The sequence below is a fragment of the Nasonia vitripennis genome, chromosome 5, assembly GCF_009193385.2.
Source record: "Nasonia vitripennis strain AsymCx chromosome 5, Nvit_psr_1.1, whole genome shotgun sequence".
Lineage (NCBI taxonomy): Eukaryota > Metazoa > Arthropoda > Insecta > Hymenoptera > Pteromalidae > Nasonia > Nasonia vitripennis.
In genome coordinates this window covers 24,428,855-24,450,842 of record NC_045761.1, presented here as the reverse complement: position 1 = coordinate 24,450,842, position 21,988 = coordinate 24,428,855, and the positions used below count along the sequence as shown (strand labels likewise).

Sequence of the window (21,988 nt, the reverse complement as noted above, 5' to 3'; positions counted from 1 at the left end):
ATGCACTGGTACAAATTTCATTCGTCACGCGATTCGAGCTAGTTCATTTTTAATTGTAATGAAAATTAGATGCGGTTAAATTAGTTTTATAGATTATTATAATTATAGATTTAAGATTGATACATAAGAACTATATAAGACAATTTATAAGAAATTGTTGTAAAAATAAAGTATTATACTTAATAAATTATATTGTTCAAAATGATTCAATATTTGTTGTGCATTTCATTTAAAAAAATAGATAAATTGAACATATATCTTCGAAATTTGAAGTACCATAACTTTCTTAAACGTGTCTCTTCAACAAATAGCAAAATGATTCACTTCCGCAAGGTAATCTCGTACAGAGGTCGGAAGAGACGCGATAAAGCGGTATTTGTATTCTCACGCGGCATTTTTTCGACTTCGATACTAATCCATTGTCATTATACATCGAGATATCTCGTGTCTCAAAGTCATCGATCTGCCGACGGCGAAGTTTACCTTGTCAAAACGAAAACCTTTCACAACACAGCCTAAAAATGGGTCTTTTCGGGCGGTCGCAAGAGAAAAATCCCAAAGAAATGGTATTTTCAACTAGCAAAATCGAAAACTCATCTTGCCTGCCATATCCTAACACGTATCGTTGAAATTTTAGGTTAACGAATGGGCGCACAAGCTCAAGAAAGAAGGTTATCAGATAGACAGACAGGTTAGAGGTGAGTCATATCTCCGATTTAGAAGATAATATCCCTTGACGATACAAGTCCAAACATTGGCATTATTTACCCTTCTCTTGATTTTTTAAACATTCATTGTTCTGATCACTCACTTATTAGATGCGATGTGATTCTTTTTTCGAGTTTTGTTTACACCGTATGACATTCTGCAATTGTTAAAGTATCGATTGTTTTGAAATCCCTTAGCGATTCAAAGAGAAGAGGACAAAGTGAAAAAGTCATTGAAAGATGCAGCCAAAAAGGGCGACAAGGATGTCTGCAAAATCTTGGCAAAGGAGGTTATCCGGGCCAGGAATGCTTGCAATAAACTGCACACTTCCAAAGCACATCTAAACTCCGTTACCTTGCAAATGAAGAACCAGCTGGCAACGATAAGAGTTGCTGGATCTCTATCAAAATCAACAGAAGTCATGCAGGCGATGCAGGCACTCGTCAAAGTGCCAGAAGTTGCTGCAACCATGAGAGAACTGTCCAAAGAGATGATGAAAGCAGGAATTATCGAGGAAATGATGGATGAAACCCTGGATTCAATGGAGGATTCGGAAGAAATGGAAGAGGCAGCTGACGCAGAGGTTGACAAGGTATCTATGCAAAATATGAGTTGACAATTTCAAGAGTAATCCTGCTACTGTGTCGTATCCTAATTCGAATAAAATTTTAGATTCTATGGGAGGTAACTGCAGGACAGATGGGAAGTGCTCCTGATGTTGTAACTGATACTCCAGGAGCATCTACTTCTAAAGATGAAGAGGTGGAGGAAGTGAACGACGACAAGGAGTTAGAAGAAATGAAAAATAGGTTACAAAGCCTTCGTAGTTAGGTCATAAATTGTAAAGAATTTGTGATTTCCGTTCTAATTAATTTCATCACAAAGCGCATCTTCACTATTATTTAAGCATTAAACCGTTCAAACTGTGCAGTTAGAATTTGCAAATATTTACACTTAAGTATTAAATGCATAAAATAATACAAATATAGTTGGCAATGCCATTTAAATTTTCTTCAACAAAAATTAACAAATGTATTGTGCTTTTTGGTCGTTTTGAATGATAATTTTAAAAGATTTCCCATATACAAAAATCTTGCATGTAAACCTTATTTACAGTACTTTTACATACATGAGTAGAAATCTTATATTTGTGAAAAAAAAATTTTTTATATTTTATACTCTTTATTTGAACATTGAATTATGAATCGACCACTAAGTCAATGACATAGCTTTTGTATGTATGTATTTTGTACATTACAGTAATATTGCTCTGCAGCAACTTGTTGAGTTAAACTCAAAAATGTAAATATTGTATGTAAACTGGCTTCTTGTAGCAAATAAGAATAATATATAATAATTATCTCAAAGATTTATTTAAATTTTCAATGAGTTTATATATTAACAAATGAATAAAATAGCATTGAAATTCATATTAAATATTACTTGATCTAGTGACTTAATAGTATTCACTCAACTTGGTAATTTAGAAGTATTAAGAGGGTTGATATTTTTAAAAAAACTATTGCCTTATCAAAGTAGATGGATAAATAAAATTCTAAGATTTTTCCAAAAATTTATTTCTTTTATTCGAACAACATTCTTTGAGTATTTCACATCAGGATGTGAAATACAATTTAATAACAAAGTTTTGGAGGTAATATATTAACTTATAAAGTATAATCATGTTGAAAATTTGAAAAATTTAACTTATTCACTTTATTATAAAGGACTTTGTTTCTTAATTGTAATAATACAATTGTAGTTGGAAATTTTATATGATTTTACAAAATTATAAAATGAATCAACTCCTTAAATAGTTAATAACCTCATTTCATTTACTTTTTTTTAAATAATATCAAGTTATGTACAGCCTATTAACATTAGTGCTTGACTTGTAGTCAGACTTTTATGTATTTACAGTATCATAATAAAGTAATTAAAAGCTTTACTAATCATAAACAATCATGTAACATAAATATCTACATACTTATGTCTACAAAATCTTTATCAAAAATTTATAAATTATTTTTTGTTCTGAAATATTTTTTTTATGCATTTTCTAAAATTTAATAATTTATAGTTTTCTTTTTCTATGTCACTATAGTCAAGAGTATTTTTCACAACCTATCAATAACCATGTTAACAATGGCAAGTTTGACCTGTGCTTTAGATTTTTTAGGTAGTCTTTTAACATGAGGTTTAAGTTTGTTTAAAAAACGCCTTAATTCGCACTGTATTGGTATTAGTGTCCTTCTACATCTTGCTGACATTTTTAGTTTTGGCTGTGTTTCTTCCACAATCATATCTTCCTCTTGTTCTTTGTAAAATGACTGCTCATCCACCAAGTCTGATTCTTTTTCTTCAAAGTTATCCACATACATTTTCTCTTTGAATGTCTCCATACCTTCTACTTCTTCTATTTCCTCAGAGGGATCGTTTGTAGGTACACTTTCAACAAAGCCATTTTGTACAAGTCCAGTTTTTATGTTACTTTTTACAAAATTATATTTAATAAATTCAGTTTGATCTTGTTGCATGCCCTTTCTTTTTGTTTTCTTAACGGGTTTTACAGAAGTTTTGTCCTGATCTGGCAGATTAATTTTTATAAGCAATCCTGGAGGTATACTAGCCAAACTGTTAACTGGAATAGGAGCTCCCAATTTTGAAATATCTCCAGTGAATGGTAAAATGACTTTCTTTATTTCCGGTGTAGTAACTAAGTTGTTGGATACAGTGATTGGTTGAAATTGATTGGCAATCAATTTCCAATTGCTGGTTGTAGGAATAGGTAGTTTCTTCACAGTAAAGCCTTCTACTTTTGGATCTGCTTTAGGGATGTTGATACAAGTTGGTCTTTTCGATTTGCCTCTTTTCTTTGCTAGTGGTGCTGGCTTATTTAATGGATCTTGCTTTGGTTTTTTACTTGATACAGAAGCTCTCACTACCTTGTTCTCTTCTCCATCTGCCAAGTGAGTGTCTTCAGAAACTATAACAACTTCAAAGCCATTATTGTCCTCATGAATAGTAGGAACAGCATCACATGGGCCATTACCATTAAAATTTTGACCAATTTGAAAATGCCCTGAGCATAAAACCAGTCTACGAATCTGATTAGGAGACATTTTCAAGATGTCTTCTCTGCCTAAAAATTTACACCACTTCAAGCATCTTCCAATCTCATATGCAGGAAAAGGATGAAACTTAAACTTCTGTATTTTATTCTTTGGATCCGATCTTAAACGTCCACAAGCTGCGCATGCTCGACTTTCTAAAACAGCTATTGGTAGAGGATTTATTGGACTTACTTCTTTTGGGCAATAGTTGAATAATTCTACATCATCTGTAGGCTCTGAGACTAGACTTGAATTTTCATTATCTTCATTCTCATCAGGATTCTTGATGCTTGGTACAGCATCATCAATCAATCTATTATTAAATCCAGGCACAAATTGATTTTTTTTAAAATGCTTAGAGCAAATATAACAAAACATGATTTCTTTTCTCGTGAGCCTATAATAAGAATCAACCCCAACAAAGTCTAACCACTTTAAACATCGAAATTCTTCTCCTGGAAAGTGATGGAAAGTTGCTCCATCATCATCAGCATCAGGTGGGTCCTTTCGAAAACGACCACACAGTACACAACTAATATTATACAAGCTTTGCTTAGGGTCGTACAGTTTAGGAACAGCAGTGCTATTCAGTCTATCGTAAAAATCATTTACAAAATCAGAGAAAAGAAAATGTTTAGAGCAAACCATTCTTTGAAGTAATTGTTTTTTGGACAGCTTATAAAGTTCCTCTCTACAGCAAAATTCCAACCACTTTTTGCATCGAGGCTCATCGTTAACAGGAAATCCAAAAAATATGTACTCCTCCACTCTATTATTTGGATTCATACGTGAACGACCACAAACAACACAAGGATGCGGCATCTTTCCATTGATATTTTACACAGTTTAGTTAATAAAATATCGAGCTTTGCGTTATCAAAAAAGACTCATTATTCTGAAAAATATTAATAATTCCATTTTTAATCAACACAGTAAGGCGTGTACTTTTACATTCGATGCAATGAATCATCACAAAGCATAAATAAACACAGCGATCCAATTTACGTTTAAGTGTAGAAATAAATGAAGAGAATTTAATGCATTATTTAAAAATTCTCCTAAAATTATTATAAATAAAAAAAACGAATAAATAAATATAAATACCTGTTATATGGATGTAGAACTGTAGTGCAGTGTATAACCTTCAAAACTTCATGTTCACAATAGTATAGTTTGTTCTGAATGATAATCGCTCGACATTCGGTTGTTCAGTAATAATAACTATTCCATTTCGTTAAACAAACCAGCTTCCCATTTGTTTTGATACATTACAAAGTTATATTCTTTACTGAAGACCGTTATTTTATTTCGAGGATGGAAACGACCTAAAAATAGCCCAATATTGGAAAATGTTTCTAGAAGTACCACTAGTCAACGACGGCAAAAACTACGAATTACTGTACCTTTATCCAATTACTTATGTGTCCTACTGTGACTTCTTGTATATAAGTACAACACTTTAGCAAAAATATTCTTTGAAATGATAAACGGTTAATGTTTTAACTGGCAAAGCGTCATATATATATTCCCGCAAAAACAATTTCGCGAGAGTTGCCAGTACTGATATTTAAATCGCAACTTTGTACATTTTTTTCAAATCGATGATTTTTTTTTGTATTGATAAATTGGCTGGTAATCTAATTGAAAATTACGTAATTTTTACCTGATTACTTCGTCTGTATTACAAGAATCGATGAATAAAAATATTCAAAAAAATTTCTTTATTTCTTGCATTAGTCATTGGTGCCAATCTTGTAAACGATCAATAGAGAAACCTAACCTTTCCGAACAATATGTATAATCAGCTGTGCTAATCGAGTTGACACGAAGAGTGTTAGTGCAATATTATTAGTGATTATTAGTGAATTTTATATATGAAATAAATTTAAAAATGACTTCGGAAAGCTCTGGTAATCCATACGATATTAATGGACCGAATTTTAATTCCGATCTGTACTTACAGAAGTTATTGAAGGTACGTGAATGATATTTTTTAAGTTCTGATTTTCTTGACAGATTGTTTATATGTCTCAATCGTTATTTTTACATTTTTATTTTACAGGATTATAATCTCAAGCAGATTATGGATCATGAAGCGGAGGTTGTTCATGAAACTCAAACTCTGCATTCGGATATGCAAACTTTGGTGTACGAAAATTACAACAAATTTATATCAGCAACAGATACTGTTCGAAAGGTAATAGTAACTCTTGTTTCTAATTAAAAAATTTGTATGTTAAGAATATTCATCTGTATTTCTCCTAACGATTGCAGATGAAATATGACTTCAATCAAATGGAAGAATCAATGGATCTGCTTGCAAAAAACATGGACAGTATTACCTCTTTTTCTGAACAGATATCTACAACCTTACAAGGCACTCGCGGACAGATCATGAGATTATCTTCAGTTCATAGCCTTTTAAAAAAGTTGCAATTTTTATTCAAACTGCCTAATAATCTTAAAGATAAAATCAATGAAGAAAATTACAGTCAAGTATGCTTATTCCCTAGTTTCAACTTATATGTCATTAAAAATTGTCACTTATCCCAAAATAAAAACCATGTTTTAGGCTGTACAAGATTATATTCATGCACAAAGAGTATTAAACCAGTATGGTAATATGCCGTCTTTCCAAGGAATTCAAAAAGACTGTGAAGAGATCGTAGAAGAGATGAAGGACAAGCTTAGGACCCAATTCCACAAAACGGATGCCTCAACTAAATCATTAGCTGAAAGTGTTGATTTGCTTCTTCAGTTAAAGGAACCAGCAGATGTATTATGCGCCGATTTTCTAACTCATGCTGACAAAAGACTGTCAGAACAGCTTGATAACTTGAAGGAAATGTGCGAAAATGACATCATTGAATTCGTAGAGATGGGAAGCTCTGGTTTTCTCAGTGATCTATGTTTAATTGTTGCCTCCTATAAGGATATGTTTGTTAATAGACCACCTGTAGACAAAAATGAATTCAGTGATGATTTTGATACAAAAGCTGTTTCTCGCCTCAATACCTTTATCATGAACAACATGAAAAAGTATTTTGACTTGGTTTCCAAAAGAGTTGAGAATGTGGCTGATACTGTAGTTTTAGTTAGAGCCCTAGACAGATTTTATAAAAGACTTCAAGCTATGAATGCGCTTTGTGAAGATACAGATTTTGCCAGGTAACACTACTATTATTAATCGATGCTTGTATTAATGTCACATTATTCTAGCACGAGTGCTTTTATTTTACAGAACTGGAACTGACATAGTAATAGGAGCAGGCAGAAAGCAGTGCAGGAATCACTTGTCTGCTTTGAAGCAACATCTGAGTGAAACTCTTGCTAAAGTCAGACAGACTCTGGCATCGAAAGTCTCTTCCGATGGTGACGGTGGCTTGCCAGAACTCCAAGCGCTACTTGTTATGCCTACCATTGAAAAAGTCAAAGGAATTTTACAAGACTTACTGGTTCGTATTTTCTTTTGTAACAAATTTCAAACCATAAATACGAGTAATTAATGAGTTAAATTTTTTTTCTAGGTATTTTTACAACCAGAACTTTCATTTGGACTCAAGCCCCAGTTCTTGCAGCGATTCTGCGTCGACGAAGTTAGAGAAGGTTTGGTGATCGGTTTCCTACATCATCTCACCGCTACCGCGAACGGATTCTGTACTGGTCTAGATGCACCGAAATTTCCGCCTACGCTGTTATTACTTTTAAGCAAGATGTGCCTTGAGTTCAAAGACAGCAACGTTCATTATCTCGTAAGCTCTTGATTTTCAAGACAATCGATAATCATTTTTCATGTATTTTCTAATGAGCTCGACGAATTTCAGCTCACGTCAACGGACGACCTATTCAACATCGAAGAATACGCAGCGTCCAAAAACGACGTGACTTCCGAAACAGAGATTTGCGAGAACTTTCAGAAAGCGGCTCAGGAGTTGTTGAATCACTTTGTACGTCTTCAAGGTCTGACGGTGTCGCAGATGTTGAGGAAATCGGTGGAAACGCGTGACTGGCTGCACACCATCGAGCCGCGAACCGTCAGAGCCGTGATGAAGCGCGTCGTCGAGGACATCACGGCGATCGAATCGCAAGTCACTGCTTTGTACGACGACACCGATGGCCAAGTCGACAGAAGCAGCGACAGCAGTAGGAAAACTCATAGGTATTTTAAATAAAATTTTGTACATTTTTCTGTTTGTTCTATGGTGCATAGTGTTTTTTCTATTCGTTTCAGCGTTTCAAGACACCAGTATAGATCTAACTGGTCATCCTACACGCCGAGCCACTTGGATTCTTCCTTCGTGTCAAACATACACAAGCTTTTCTCAGAAAGAATCGAGATCTTCTCCTCCGTGCATTTCAACAAGGCGTCGATTCTAACAGGAATCATCAAAATAAGTCTCAAGGTAGTTCTCTACGATACTCTTCAGCGATAATCAAAGTATTTTTAAAGCCCAAAGAAGCTTAACGACTGAAATCAACGACAAAGCAAACAATTAAATGTATAAAGCGAAGCGTGCAACTAGAGCTCGTCGGAGCTTGCGCGAGAATAGCATGCAGGTGCCGGCTTTGAGAGCCGAGCGAACAAATACGCAATGACAAAATGAGCTCGGTCATTATCCACTTTGCGAGCTGATGCTCCCTCGGCGATCGGCGAACTGCCGCTGCTCTCGAATCTTCTTCGAGCACAGGCGTATCGTGCTGCAGAATGCATTCTTTTTCCTCTGAAGATGTACTCATGATTTTCGATGTTTCAGACTTTCCTGGAGTGCGTGAGACTGAGGACTTTCAGCAAATACGGACTGCAGCAGATTCAGGTGGACACGCACTACTTGCAGCTGTACCTCTGGCGATTCGTCAGCGATGAAAAGTAAGGCATATTAAATATTTCTTTGCCGACGAAAAATATTAATTCGGTTCTCTCGTTTCGTTTCAGTTTGGTGCACTTCCTGCTCGACGAAATTCTGGGCAGCGCGGTGCACAGATGCCTCGAGCCCGTGCTGATGGAGCCGAGCGTCGTCGATATCATCTGCGAGAGAAATTAATTAACGAGGCCGACACCAGTGGCCGGCAGCCTCCGCTAATAGCCACTGCAGTTTCGTTGCTTTGAATTTTAAATTGGATAATAATATCCATTCAGAGCGCTGGCTCTGACACACGTACACAGCGACGTAAATTAGCTCGAGCGCGCACGATTTCAGTTCACACGTATTATACGCGCTCGGGTTTTATAGCGCTGGAATGGGAGTTCATTGAGAGTTGCGCTGAATTAGAGAGGATTGGGAGCGTGAAAGCGGCACGGTACACGCTGGCATGTATAATTGTTATTGTAATTGTAAATATGTATTGATGAAGCGAGAGAGAGATTTGATTATTCAATTATATCCGTCTTTTTTAAAGCGCGAGACTGTACAGACTGCTCGGCGATCTACTGTTATTGAACATTGAGAAGTATTTATTGTAAAGATTGATTTTTTGAATACGTTGAAATAAATTTTACAACCGTAAAGAGGAAAATCATTCTGCGCAGCCGTTACTTTATTTTATAGCACGTTACTTTTATCGGCGCACTTTTTCCTATACATTATCACGACGAAATTAAACCGTATTATTTTGACAAAAAATTCTCGTTCTCCTTCGATCGCTGAAACCACAACAATCGTATTACAGGCTGAACTTCAGACACAGCGCCGCTGGTATGATCAAGACATCATAAGGGGTCTACCATGTCACACACGGCGAGTTATACTTGCTTTTCAGCATAGCCAATGCTTGCGCGTAAAACACGCGGAGTCCAGCCGGGGTCAAACGATCCTAATGAGACTTAACTCGACGCGCGCCAGACTTTTCGAACGGCCAAGTTCGAGCCCGTCATCGATATCCACTTGGCTATTACTGCGCCGATCGTTAATTAGGGACGACCTATATTATTCTTTTTCGGAATCGTAAACTATCATCTAAATCTCATCTCTCGTAAAAGTCGCACTGTATAGCCGTACCGGTTCAACGACATCCGTCCTAAAAAAAGAAAGAAAGAGCGATAAGCGAAAAAAATAATCTCCCCGAGACGACGAGCCTCGGCAATTACACAATTATGCCGAGAAAAGAATTCCTCCGGCGATAAATAAATCTCTTAAAAAGCAGCAGCCGCTACATCCAGGTCGGGATTTCACGTCGAGCAACTTCCGCGGCTTCAGCATCATCACATGCTGCTGCAGTGCAGCTCGACGCAATGGGCTAATTCGAACTTCCTCCGCGCTCGCGCGCGCACGTAGCGATGAGATTCATTGCTCGAGTATCCGGCCTACGCGCCTACTCTGCGGCTCTCGCCCAAATTAATAAAAGCTCGAGTGTACGTGTGCGTAGTGCATGTATTAGAGGGGGAAGACAGTCACGGCGAAGAAATGTCTTCGGTGGTGATGATGATGATGACACGGGGCTAATTAGTGGACTAGAGTTGTTCCTGTTAGGGCGATGGAGAGTAAGCTAGGATGTCGTTAGAGCTTTAATGCGGGAATTGCTGTGGGCGCTTAGGGGAAGGAAAGTGAAAATGAAAATTAGGACGAGTCACGGTTTCCGTGAAAGCTTGGTTTTATTGGCTCAAATTGAAAATGATAACGAAGAAAAATATGCAAAATATAAAATTTTATTTGAGGTCGGTATAGTAAAATAAATTTGAAAACTACAATGTATTTAGTAAGTACATCGATAAAATTGTTCTCATCGCTATCTATCTTTTTAAGTTCGCTGATTTAAAAATACACGGAGTATAACAATTTCATTTGCGGTCGGTGCAGTAAAATAAATTTGAAAATAACAATATATCTATTTCTAATTATTATTTATTAGTTCTTAAAGCGGTACACTCTAAACCTTAAGTTGAAAATCTGGAAATGAAAAGATTAAAACCTACATGAATATTAAAAATGATAGCATTACAATTAAGTGTAAATCTGTAGAATTGATTTGCATAAATTAATTAATCAATTAATTCTCTGTGAGGATACCATTTACTTTTAAATACTTATAAACTAAAAAATGTAGGTTTTAATTTGTTCACTTCCTGATTTTCAACTTTACATTTAGAGTGTACGCCGCTACGAGATGCTTGGACTATCATCTTGATCTCGTCAATTTCACAGCACACCGTGTAATCGGCTAATTTTCGCACTACCATGTCGGGCAAAATGTTATTGGTAACTTCAGCGATCAGCTCCTCCTGGTCCATCAGTGCGTCATAGAACTTCTTCGCGCGCTCGAAAGCCTCCACTATATCCTCGGAGTATAATTCAAAGACGCTGTGATCAAACTCCCTGAATTTCTTCTCGAATTCGAGGTGCCGCATCAGCTGGGCAATCTTGCAGTGGCACTTGGTCAATAGGTCGTAGAAGCTGCAGGTCTCAATGAATTTGGTCGATCTCATCCTCTTGATCTCCTCGAGGAAGGTCTGGCAATAGGACCAGTGATTGGGTTTCAGACGTTTGTAGAACCTTTCGTTTTTTAACTCGGTGTTCGGCTGCAGGCGCGACTTGCACAGCGACAGTCTCTTCAGTATCATCTTCATGCTCTGAGCTTCCATCGGATTTATCCTGCGATGGATGATGTCGAAGGCCGACATGCCCCTCTGGTTTTCGGCGAACATGTCCGCGCCGACGGCCAGAAGTATGTCCATCTTCTTGATCATGTTTTTGTCGGTCTTGGCAAGACTGTGCGACGCGGTCTCGCCGTCCAGGTTTTTCTGGTCGATGTCCGCGCCGCGTCTCAGCAGATTCAGCATCATCTCCGGGCCCTCGCAGTTCTTCACGGCGACGGACAGCGGGCCTTCGCCATAGAATCCTGAGGCGTTCACGCTGGCGCCGTTGTCCAGGTAGAAATTGACCTGTTGGATTAAAATATTCAATATTGTGTACTCATAGGTACCCTAGTGGGGGAAAAAGGTAATAAATGGTAATAAATTGTAATAAAACGTAAAAAATGTAAGAAAATGTAAGAAACTGTACCTTTTTGTTGGACTTCGGATCTTTCACTTTCTTACATTTTCAGATTCGTTAAATTGTAAGAAAAAGTAAAAGGATGTAAGCAGAAGTAAGAAAATAAAAAAGTCGCCATTTTCTTATATAATATTACGCTTACAGGCAATTTTTTTTACATTTTGTTATACTTTTTTACGTATTGTCAGATTTGTCGTTTCAAAGAAGAGGCCCCCGTGAAATCCTGGATCAATGGATTTGTAATAAATTGTAATAAAATGTAGCAAACTGTAATAAAAGGTAAAAAAGGTCCGAAATCCAACAAAAACGTACAAAATGGTACGATTCGTTACATCTTCTTATATTTTATTAAACTTTATTAGATTTTTTATTTCCACTAGGGGCTACGAAAAAATCACGTTTTCACTCACCAAATCGATCTTGTCGTGCCGAACGGCCACGTGAATAGTCTGGTCGTGCTCCGAGTTGGTCGTAATTTCCCGGGGTGAGATGCCGAACTTGATCAGGTCTCTGGCCAGATCGAGGTGTTGTCCACCGGGAGCCGAGGCCAGGTAGTAGAGGACGTTGAAGCCAAAGGGGTCCCTGTCGTTGAGACTGGCCCCGTACCTGACCAGCAGCGGCATCAACAGCTCGGCCTTCTCGTTATCGGCTGCCTCGAGCAGCGGCGTCTTGCCGTTGTCGCAGAAGGTCTGCACGTCGACTCCCAGTTGCAGCAGCTTCTCGATCAACTCGACTCTGCAGTAGAGCACCGCCAGGTGCAGGACGCTACGCCCGTAGCAGTCTCGGATTTCCAAGTCGGCATCGTGCTCTATGACGAGGGCCATGAACCGCTCGTTCCACTCCGAGGGATACATCTCTACGAGGGCGTGTAGTATGCTCAGCTTTTTGTTGACTCTGACGCCGTGCATCGAGCGCTGCATGTCGCAGGTCTCCTCGACGTCGGCCCCGTAGCGGACAAGGAGTTCAGCCGACTCCTGGTAGCGGCATAACACAGCGACCCACAGCAGTGGGAGATCGAATCTGTTCATAAGCAATTTGCCGAGGTCGGGTTGCCGGCGGCTGATATCTTCGATTATCGAGTCGTCTTTGCTCAGGTGCTGTCGCAGCTGACCGGTGCTGATACCGCGCTCTTGGATGATCTCGATGAGACAACGGTGCAGCTGCCGGTCTAGCGTCCTCACGCGCTCTACGTCGTAGGGATCGGTGCTAATGTATTCCACACTGTAATGACAATCGCCGGATTCGACGCCGAGCAGAACGATGTAAGTAGGCTCGGTCATCTCGGTGGTGTACTTGAGGCGTATGCAGAGTCCCAATTAGGCGTTATGACGCTAGAGCGAAAAGTGCGCCGACGTGCTGCAGGGAAATTGAGAAACTTTTACTACAACTATCGCTGCAGTTTATTCAGTGTTACGCTGTGCAAAGTTTGTACTTACAGCTTCGCATCGGTGCGATGGAGAATTATACTGCGATCCCGTCCACTCGAGCGTCCCTCTTGTTGTGGCGACTATAGTGACTGGATGCATCGGTGGAATACCATTTGCAGCCCAAGCCGATGCTATGTTGCACCGACCTAACTTTACCTATAATAACGGAGGACTGGAGAGACGTACCGGGGGCTTACTGGCCCTCTCACCCCCTCTGGCGCGCGCACGGCTCTGTTTCACCCTAGACCCCCCCCCCCTCCCGCCTCTAGGTGACCCGGCTAGATGCGCTAAATCTTTGCGTTTTCGTGTACGTGTATAGGTACTGTGCTTGAAAGGGACTGCAGAAATACGATTTTCTCGACGCTGCATATTGTACATACATGCATTTCCTACGTCAACATAAATTCAACAGCCTAAAACCTAGAGCCGTATACGACCGCATGCAGTTATGTAAAAAGAAGTCTGCGCGTTTATCAAACGCGCGGCGCACAGAGAAAAGCCATTTTCCAGACTCTCGCGCGATCCGAGAGAGAGATAAAGCCATTCATCCGCGTACACTCGCGCTGCGGCTCCTTATTTTACTGATACATATATATATATACACACACACACGCTACGATATCGCGTCGACGGCGGCGGCGTCGCATATGCGGCTCTCGCAGGCGCACGTGATCCACAAAAAACACCTGTGCATGTGCGCCTAGAGTCGTCTGAAAATTCTTCACCGTCGTCATCATCCACTTCGTCGCGAGCCGCCGCCACATATGGATACGTTTTTTTTTACGATTTTTTTTCTTCGCTGTTTTTTTTTTTTTTTAGTCGTTGGTTGTAAGTTGTTGGAGATTCGGAGAGAAGGATGTGGAGGTGAGAGGTGAGAGAGTGCCGGGTGATTGGAACGCACGTGGTAATTATATATTGGTTTATCTTCGTTTGGTGATAATTGGGTCAGTGCGGGGACGAGGAGAGGTGGAGATTTGGGATATTATGTTGTGAGAGCTGAGAGGCGTAAACAGTGTATTGGACAGTAGGGCTTTCGTCGAGATTTTTCTTTCGTAGATCTTGAATTCACGCGAGAATTGAAAAATTTCGTTACGTAATGGTGCTTCCGAATTATTTATTTATTTATTTTTTTTTATCATATTAATCGATGCAAATAATATATCAATCCAGTGCAAAGACACTAGCAACTGTGTAACACGTTCGAAAATACATAAATTTCCAATTATATTCAATGCCAAGACGCTGTGAATAAAACGTCGAGTTCGCTTTTGTTATACTTCGAGTCATGGACGCTTTTCGATAACGTTTTACAAAGGATGTGTACTCGTTACGCGACTTCATGCCATAATTTTCATCATAAAATTCACTAAACTATAATACGGAAACCGCCGCCGAAAGAAAGCCTGAAAGGGCGAGTCATCCGCCGAAGCTGTTACACATAATACAGCATCACACACGTGCGGGAGTGGACGTGTGAAAAAGCGGAAATGGCAATTGTACCCGTATATGCATCGGCTGCTCCCGATCCTTTTCACTCTTTATAATACGGTTATACACGACTTCTGTGCAGCGCATACCCATATATATAATACAACGTATATGTGTATATATATATATATATATATATATATATATATATATATATATATATATATATATAACACACATGCTGCACACACGCGCGCATACATACGGAATATTATACGCGCACAATAGTAGCACAGCCCCGATCCTCTCTGGGCTCTCTCGTTTGCATCGTGATTAATCGAATATATCTTGAGGCCGTCGCCGTCTGATGCTGTTGCGCCGGAAGTGAATATATACGTATATATGCTATGTAAAAATAGTTTTTAATTATACGAAAATTGACATTGGCGCGCGACTGCCTGCGATATTGGCGTTAGCTGAAGATGTTTGAGCAGATGCGCGCTGTATACCATGGACCCGCATGGGAAAGCCATCGGGCATCCATTGATCTCCGTGAAACGACGATTTCGGCTGTTATATTGAAAATAGAGGGTATACAATTTCAGGAGGCGCGCACGTGCCTTCGAGAGTATAGAGATTCGTCGATAATCACTCGGTTATGCGAATATTCGATGCTGTTAAGAAAAAAAAAATCGTTACAGTCCGAAAGCACCGCGTCATACCCCTACGTTTCCAAACAACGTATACCTTTACAATATATACATCAGTACAACGATCGCCAAACCTATATAGTCTCCAGATACCACAACGATGAGCCGTTCCGACGATGTGGGCATCTCTATACACTCATCGCGTTAATCAAGTCCAGAGCTTCTGCTTTGCTTCTTTCTCTCTCTCTCTCTCTTTCTCTCTCTTCTATACGTATACACACGCGCCCGTAGAGAAGGTATACGCGCTTAGGGCATTGTTTGGCAATTTGCCGAGGGAGAGATTGCGCTGGTCATTCACGCGCAATCTTGGGCCCCGCGAGTGCATTGTTCGAGTACTGAATCGACCTCGTTTGTGTCCTGGTGTCGGTATTGTGCGCTTCTTCTTTGTTTTTGGCGTATCTTAAGTTCGAGGGAAAATTTTCGTCGATTAGGCGGTGTTTGGGATTAAACTTTCAAATAATTTTTGTTACAGATATATGACGAAAATCGAATATCACATCGCAGACGTTTCAGTTTGTGACCGCAACAATGGGCGAACGAGATTCACGCTCATTGTTGTGCTCGCAGTACCGAACTGTCCTGAAAACTACGTCGAGTGATGATGCACAACAAGATAATAACATATGCATCATCGGCAGATAAGCTTACCAAATCTTCTTCCTAAACACACGCTATTCACAGAATAAAGATAACCGCAGCAGACGCGACTTTCTCGCGCACTTCTTATCCGATATCAGCCCTTATAAAAAGACCGGCGACTTTTGGCTAGGACATCAGTTCTCCTCCGGTCAGTCGTCGTCGAGGATCACACCATCATCAGCAAAGCGAAGAAAATTCATTTGGCGACTCGGCGCGCTAAGTAGTAGTGCCGTAGGTGATGCTTCTGAAATTCACCTTGGTACCATTACTTACCACGCAGGGACGCGTATACTTCCGACGAATTTTCACTACAGTGTGTAAGATAAACCTATTTTGTAATGCAATTATTTTAACGTGAAAAATAAACGCATAAAAATAAATCATACCGTATTATACCATTACTGCGACGACACACGATTTTCCCGTTCCACGAAGACCAATAACCGACTCACGCGAGTGTACACCTCTCTATAAAACGCTTCCCCGAAGCGACGAGCAGAGCATCGAGGGAAAGAAGAAAAGAAGCGCGTAACTACACCTCGTGCACGAATCAAGCCTACGTCTCATCATCTACACGCGTCGACAATGACAGCTATATATGCTCCCGAGCTTATACGGAAGTACGTCAGCGCAATCGGCCCGATATGTGCTAAACGCCCGTAAGTGAGAACGACAGCGAAATCGTCGATCGGAAATCGGTAAAAAAATACAGCGCCTCCGTCGGTAAAACAGTCGTCGATCCCTTTTTTAAGACAGCACGTATCTACACAGAGAATCGTCCAAAACGAAGAAACATCGGCTATACTCGAGTGAATGGATTGATAAGCTCGGCTATCTCGGTGTCATTCAGCGAGAGCAGCATCGTCGTCGGCACTGATTTCAATTGGTAAATTGACTCTCGCAGAGCTCTACTATATCTCTTCCCGGCGTATAAACACACACACACACACACATTCGTGCGTGTATACATTATATTATCATCGTCATCGCCGAAGAAAGAGCTGCAGATGCGGATGTATACTCGAGAAAAGGGAAATAATAAAGTACAAAACCCCCCTAAAATTCACCCCCCCCCCCTACCAGCAGGCCGCGCGCTACAATGAACCCGCTCACCCTCAGGAATTCGGGCGTGTACGTACAATACACACACGAGCGGCGCGCATGTCATTCTCTCTCTCTCTCTCTCTCTCTCTCTCTCTCTCTCTCTCTCTCTCTCTCTCTCTCTCTCTCTCTCTCTGTCCACCCGCAGCCTCCGACGACGAGGAGGACGGGAAGGCAGTAGCAGCAGAAGCCGTTAATAGGGAGTGAACGCCGGTTGAATGCTTAATGCACAGCAGCGCAGCCGGCTTCTAGGATTAAATTGACCAATCATTTCCCGGCCGGCGGAGAGCTGCGCGGCCAATTACACTCCGCGCCGAACTATATTAAGCCAATCAAGGCTAGTTTATCACTCAGTCGAGTATCTGCCCTCGCGGCGAACACATCAGCTCCTGCTCTGCTCGATTCTTCTGCGCTTTTTCTCTCTCTACTCTTCTCGTTCGTACTTTTGGTGATATTACATATTTTCTCTCTCGTCGATTACATGGAAGTGCCTGTGTGCCAAGTTCTTCCGCCGCGGAGGTGTGGCTGCAGCGGCCGGATGGATTATCACGTAAGTTTTTATTAGAAGAATATTTAAGGAAAATTAACGTAGCGAGTGCAGCGATTTTATCGTTATAGCTTTTTCTCTCTCTCTCTCTCTCTCTCTCTCTCTCTCTCTATCTTCGACACGTGCAGTGATTCACTGATGGAGGCTCGCGGGGGATTAAAGGTCGTGCGATTTCCTGCCATTGTGGAAACAGTATATGACGCCGCGGCTGCTGTCGGGGCAGTTCGAGCGCGTGTTTTTTTTTCGGACATTCCGATCTGAAAAATATATGTGAATGCAATTCGTTGTGCAGATCGATTTCTTAATAAGCGATTCTCGGAACGTCAACAAGCGATCGGTGTTTACGTTGTTTCCGCTGCACTCACTGGGGGCCCATTCATTCGCCAGTGCCATTCATCGCTCTCTCGCTCGAGTATTTTGCATTACGGCGAGTCGATTTTTTTACGCATAAATATACCGATCTAACAATGGTCAAAAATCGAAAAAATCGCTTCCTCGCCGATCACGCGGCGAAATATAAATCACAATTTATTCTTCATCCCAGCGCAAGCGAGAGCGACTCGTCCGCGTACAGTGTGCTGCTCCAGTTTTTATTCAGCTCTCTCTCTCTCTCTCTCTCTCGCTCTTCGGTATCTCCTCTCACACTCTCGATTATCAGACAGCCGAGGCGCGTATATTTTTAGTTCGCTTATACAAAACGCGTTATTGTTATTCCGATACGATGAATCGAACGATGTACATTAATAAAGTTCGTATCGTCGCTTGAATTTTCCTACAGCGCTCGCTGTGCAGCTTTCCACGTTCGAATTTCGAGAGAGAGAGAGAGAGATACGCGCGTATGTGTGTACATTACAATACGTATATACGGAGTTCGCCGGGCTGTTATTTTGCTGGCGAAGCGCGACTCGTCTCGCGGCTATAAACAGCATAGTTTTATCAGCCAGCCGATTGCATCAGTGTACGGAACACGTGCGCGCGCGCGAGACCGGCACTCTGCAGTGTTATACGCGCGAGAATAATAATTCGTGTGTATCTAGGCTCAAAAATACTATTTGTTTAATAAACAGTAAGCATCATTGTCGAGGGTTGTATTATCGAAGAAGACATTCGTTATATTCCAGTGAATTTATGCGCCGAGGGAGGGAGTGAAAAATCTCTCTCGCGCGCGCGTTCTCTCCCGGTCCGTTTATCTACTTTGGCTTCTTGACCTGACGACTTCTTTCACGATAATATCTTGTATACTCCTCTCTCGCGCGATGCACAGCGAGAGAGACTCCCTCGATCGGCTCGAAAATACACGACGTTCCTTCGTTTTTATTTTTATATACTCAAATATTTATCCGCCTCGAGAAAATTAACGGACGTCAAGGTTCCTACAGATATATATATGTATACATACGAATATAATGCATCGCCTTGAAAAACTCTCGTATAGGATCTGCGGCATCTGGAAATAAAATTTGATCCGCCTAAGACTCTCTATCTCTCTCTCTCTCTCTCTCGGAATCGACATCTGCGCAGCGTCGTCGGGTGTGAGATTGATTTTGCGAAGGTATATAATATAGCGAGTCGAAAAGTAAAAAAGAAACACTTTGCGTATTTCAAAGCGGAGTTTCGCTCGTCTCCCGCAATTTCGAGACTGAAGAAGAGCCGAAGGGGAGGGTCTCTTGCATTAGCGGGAATTAGCGTTAATTGGAGTTCTCTCTCTCTCTCTCTCTCTCTCTCTCTCTCTCTCTCTCTCTCTCTCTCTTCTACATACGACATACACTCACGACTTTTCGCCTATGTATGTGTGTAAACTCGCACACGTCCCCAGCGGAATATCTGCAAGCCGTGCAGTTCTCGCTCGGAGAAACGGCTCGTTCGACGTTCTTCTTGAATTTTTTAAAAAAAGCCTCGCGCGTGAATTAAGCTCCTTACATCGGCTCGAAAATTATCTCACGAGCGATGACGCGACGATCCTGAATGTATAAGTGCGTAAGTATCGCGTGCAAAGTGACGTCACCCTCTCTCTTTCGGCTGCCCCATATGTGTCTAGAGCATAATACAGTCGAGAAGTTATGTTATATACGACGGGAGATTTTTCTCGCGCGCCATTCGACAGCCGCGCGGCTTAAAAACGATCGGATGTGTGTGTACATATGGGGGTCAGAACTGAGCCGGCATAAAACGCGATGGTATAATACAGAGGGTCTCATTCATATGGCGATGTGTCTGTGTGTATACGGGAGGGAGTTGCGTCTCGGAAAAATCGGAGCGCATGTCTCCGTTGGAACGAGGCCGATTTCAGATGTGAATCACGATGCATGTGTGTGTGTGTGTGTGTGTGGGCTTCTGTGATTGCGACACTGGGAATTCCCTTCCGTTTATCGTCCGTATATATAGTACAGAATTTTTTGAAATATGTTTTCTATTACTAATCTCACAATGTGTGCGCCGCGCATGATTACAGACTCGCACGTGTCGACGCAGCCGCCGAGGATCAACAGGTCCTGGTACGAGCTGAAAACACTGTCGGATTCACCCGGAGAGAAGAATCTTCTTGAAGCGCATATAAGCCTCGGCGAGACCATTCATCCAGCGACGACTCAATGAGGGCCACTGTGTTTTTCGTCGCATAACTCCGGCGCACATTGGAGGCGTTGTGGTGGTCGATATATATATATATATATATATATATATATATATATATATATAGAGAGAGAGAGAGAGAGAGAGAGAGAGACTAGAATCTCACGCATTTGATATTAGTATTATATAGTGCAGTGCTTTGGATGCTGCAGTCTCCAACAATAATTGCAACTTTGTCGCGGTCAGCGGGAGACGTTAGATTAAACAATAATCGAGATTAAAAATAAATTCGCTCGATTTCGTTTCCCTCGACGTCCGGCTACGATTCACGCGATATACCCGCGCGCAATTACCTGCTACTTAGCGCGCATGTCTCTCCCATCCATCCCCTCGTGTACACACACTGCTCCAATTATCCAATATGACGCGGGGGACGTCTGTGTATTACGCACGTAAGTCCACTTGCTCTCTCTCTCTGCCGAGGCTTTTATTAGGATTTCCTTCGTTTCGCTTTAACTGGATACTAATTCGGCGTCGGCCTCTACACTCATGTGTGCTTTCTCACGTTGTTCCTCTACGTGCGGTCTATAAATAACGATTTTCAAAAGCAGAGCTGCTATTGATATAGTTTCGGTTTGAAGATTTTCCATATGCAAATTCGGCCTCTCTTTCATAGTGCTCCGCACGCGGTCTCTCCTTCCGATCCGTAATATTTCAATTGAGAGCTTCCGGCGCGGGAGCTAAGCCTCGTTCCGCGGTGAATACGGCGTGTGTATGCGTATGCATAGGGACGCGTGTATATGCTTGAGCTTCGACACGTCGGCGAAAAGTCTTTGAGGACTAAATTAGACCGATTTATGGGCGTGGGTGCAGTGCCGAGCGCATTGCACTATTTTAGCTTATGCTGAGAGGAGAGCTTTGTTTGTTATGCTCTTCGCTTTACGCGAGGGGTGTATCATTGTGCTTTCGAACTTTGGAATTTTGTGTACTAATTTTCTTTTCTCTTTTCTTTTCAGAGGCTGTAGTTCGGGCGTGTACGCGGTGGAAGATGATAGAATTGATGCAGAAGATTCGATGGACGATTTGGAGAAAAATTTTCGCAAAATCCCGTCCTGTTCCTAAGTACTAGTGCCGCAGGAGTGACTAGATTGGGCTAGAAATTACCGCGTCTCCTGCTGCTCAAGTGCTTATCAATGGTTCGGGACGCACGACAATGTATACTTTGCGAAAATGTTCGATTCAGCGTGTTTGCGAACTTCGATTGCGGCCAGTGCGCTGAAAGTTTATAAAATTAAGTTGAGTTGTAAAACATCACAGATGTTATGTATGATTAGTGTTTTTGTATTGTGATATTTAATAAAGTGTATATATACATATTTACGAGAAAACATATATTGTTTGTATTATGTAAAATATATTGAAATAATTTAATAAAGAAAGTACATCCCTGTATTTTTTGCCTGTCTTCTTTTTTATTCGACGTGTATCTACTCTTATGAATTTATATTCGCAACACACCAATAGTTTATATTCATCAATTAATGCACTTGAAATAAAATCATAGTTTTGCATGATATGCGCAACGTTTGATTCACACAGTGATACTGATGATAAATATAACACAGCTTAGATCCTGTGTTTTTAAAATACATGACTGATTTTAATTCTAGAGTATATGGAATATTTTTAATGGTTCCACAAATTATTAATTCTTTTAAATAATTGGACTAATAAATTAAAAGTTCATAATAAAAGC

At 40.7% G+C, this 21,988-nt stretch overlaps 4 protein-coding genes, 1 long non-coding RNA gene and 1 other non-coding gene across 8 annotated transcripts; 4 read left to right on the top strand and 2 right to left on the bottom strand.

The window, feature by feature from the left end:
- The first annotated feature begins 401 nt into the window (after positions 1-401).
- Positions 402-2,662, top strand: LOC100114409 (charged multivesicular body protein 3). Its single transcript, XM_001607720.6, has 4 exons — positions 402-566; positions 638-698; positions 906-1,300; positions 1,381-2,662. The coding sequence occupies exons 1-4, from the start codon at positions 522-524 to the stop codon at positions 1,537-1,539; spliced, it is 660 nt and encodes a 219-aa protein (XP_001607770.1). The 5' UTR covers positions 402-521; the 3' UTR covers positions 1,540-2,662.
- Positions 2,282-5,362, bottom strand: LOC100216473 (THAP domain containing protein). Its single transcript, NM_001142496.1, is given in 3 exon segments — positions 2,282-4,716; positions 4,926-5,146; positions 5,225-5,362. A coding segment is annotated over 1 exon segment (1,818 nt). The 5' UTR covers positions 4,644-4,716; positions 4,926-5,146; positions 5,225-5,362; the 3' UTR covers positions 2,282-2,825.
- A 250-nt stretch (positions 5,363-5,612) lies between these two features.
- On the top strand, positions 5,613-9,442 carry LOC100122959 (vacuolar protein sorting-associated protein 51 homolog). Its single transcript, XM_001606519.6, has 10 exons — positions 5,613-5,796; positions 5,884-6,018; positions 6,096-6,317; positions 6,394-6,989; positions 7,063-7,276; positions 7,349-7,573; positions 7,646-7,980; positions 8,053-8,224; positions 8,576-8,688; positions 8,755-9,442. The coding sequence occupies exons 1-10, from the start codon at positions 5,713-5,715 to the stop codon at positions 8,861-8,863; spliced, it is 2,205 nt and encodes a 734-aa protein (XP_001606569.2). The 5' UTR covers positions 5,613-5,712; the 3' UTR covers positions 8,864-9,442.
- A 1,002-nt stretch (positions 9,443-10,444) lies between these two features.
- LOC107981092 lies at positions 10,445-13,433 on the bottom strand. The gene is made up of 3 exons (XM_031931067.2): positions 13,246-13,433; positions 12,220-13,165; positions 10,445-11,697 (listed from the first exon to the last, which is right to left on the bottom strand). Exons 2-3 carry the CDS (start codon positions 13,087-13,089, stop codon positions 10,843-10,845), a joined length of 1,725 nt encoding a protein of 574 aa, XP_031786927.1. The 5' UTR covers positions 13,090-13,165; positions 13,246-13,433; the 3' UTR covers positions 10,445-10,842.
- A 3,910-nt stretch (positions 13,434-17,343) lies between these two features.
- On the top strand, positions 17,344-21,684 carry LOC116417560. 3 transcript variants are annotated; one of them, XR_004227813.2, is made up of 3 exons: positions 17,344-17,664; positions 20,114-20,156; positions 21,249-21,624. It is a non-coding gene; the product is annotated as an uncharacterized LOC116417560 (long non-coding RNA). The 3 variants fall into 3 exon arrangements; XR_004227814.1 differs by having other exon boundaries at positions 17,418-17,664; positions 20,114-20,311; XR_004227815.2 differs by lacking the exon at positions 20,114-20,156 and having other exon boundaries at positions 17,350-17,664; positions 21,249-21,684.
- Positions 21,336-21,436, top strand: Mir252 (microRNA mir-252). Its single transcript, NR_039045.1, has one exon. It is a non-coding gene; the product is annotated as a microRNA mir-252 (primary transcript).
- Positions 21,685-21,988: the final 304 nt, after the last annotated feature.

Excerpts from the sequence above, each read along its gene's own strand:
- LOC100122959 (XM_001606519.6), top strand. The coding sequence starts at position 5,713 with ATGACTTCGGAAAGCTCTGGTAATCCATACGATATTAATGGACCGAAT. Across the intron at positions 6,019-6,095 it reads CAACAGATACTGTTCGAAAG|ATGAAATATGACTTCAATCA; the intron begins GTAATAGTAACT and ends TAACGATTGCAG. Across the intron at positions 8,225-8,575 it reads TCATCAAAATAAGTCTCAAG|ACTTTCCTGGAGTGCGTGAG; the intron begins GTAGTTCTCTAC and ends TCGATGTTTCAG.
- LOC107981092 (XM_031931067.2), bottom strand. The coding sequence starts at position 13,089 with ATGACCGAGCCTACTTACATCGTTCTGCTCGGCGTCGAATCCGGCGAT. Across the intron at positions 11,698-12,219 it reads GGCACGACAAGATCGATTTG|GTCAATTTCTACCTGGACAA; the intron begins GTGAGTGAAAAC and ends TTAATCCAACAG.
- LOC100114409 (XM_001607720.6), top strand. The coding sequence starts at position 522 with ATGGGTCTTTTCGGGCGGTCGCAAGAGAAAAATCCCAAAGAAATG. Across the intron at positions 567-637 it reads AGAAAAATCCCAAAGAAATG|GTTAACGAATGGGCGCACAA; the intron begins GTATTTTCAACT and ends TTGAAATTTTAG. Across the intron at positions 699-905 it reads GATAGACAGACAGGTTAGAG|CGATTCAAAGAGAAGAGGAC; the intron begins GTGAGTCATATC and ends GAAATCCCTTAG.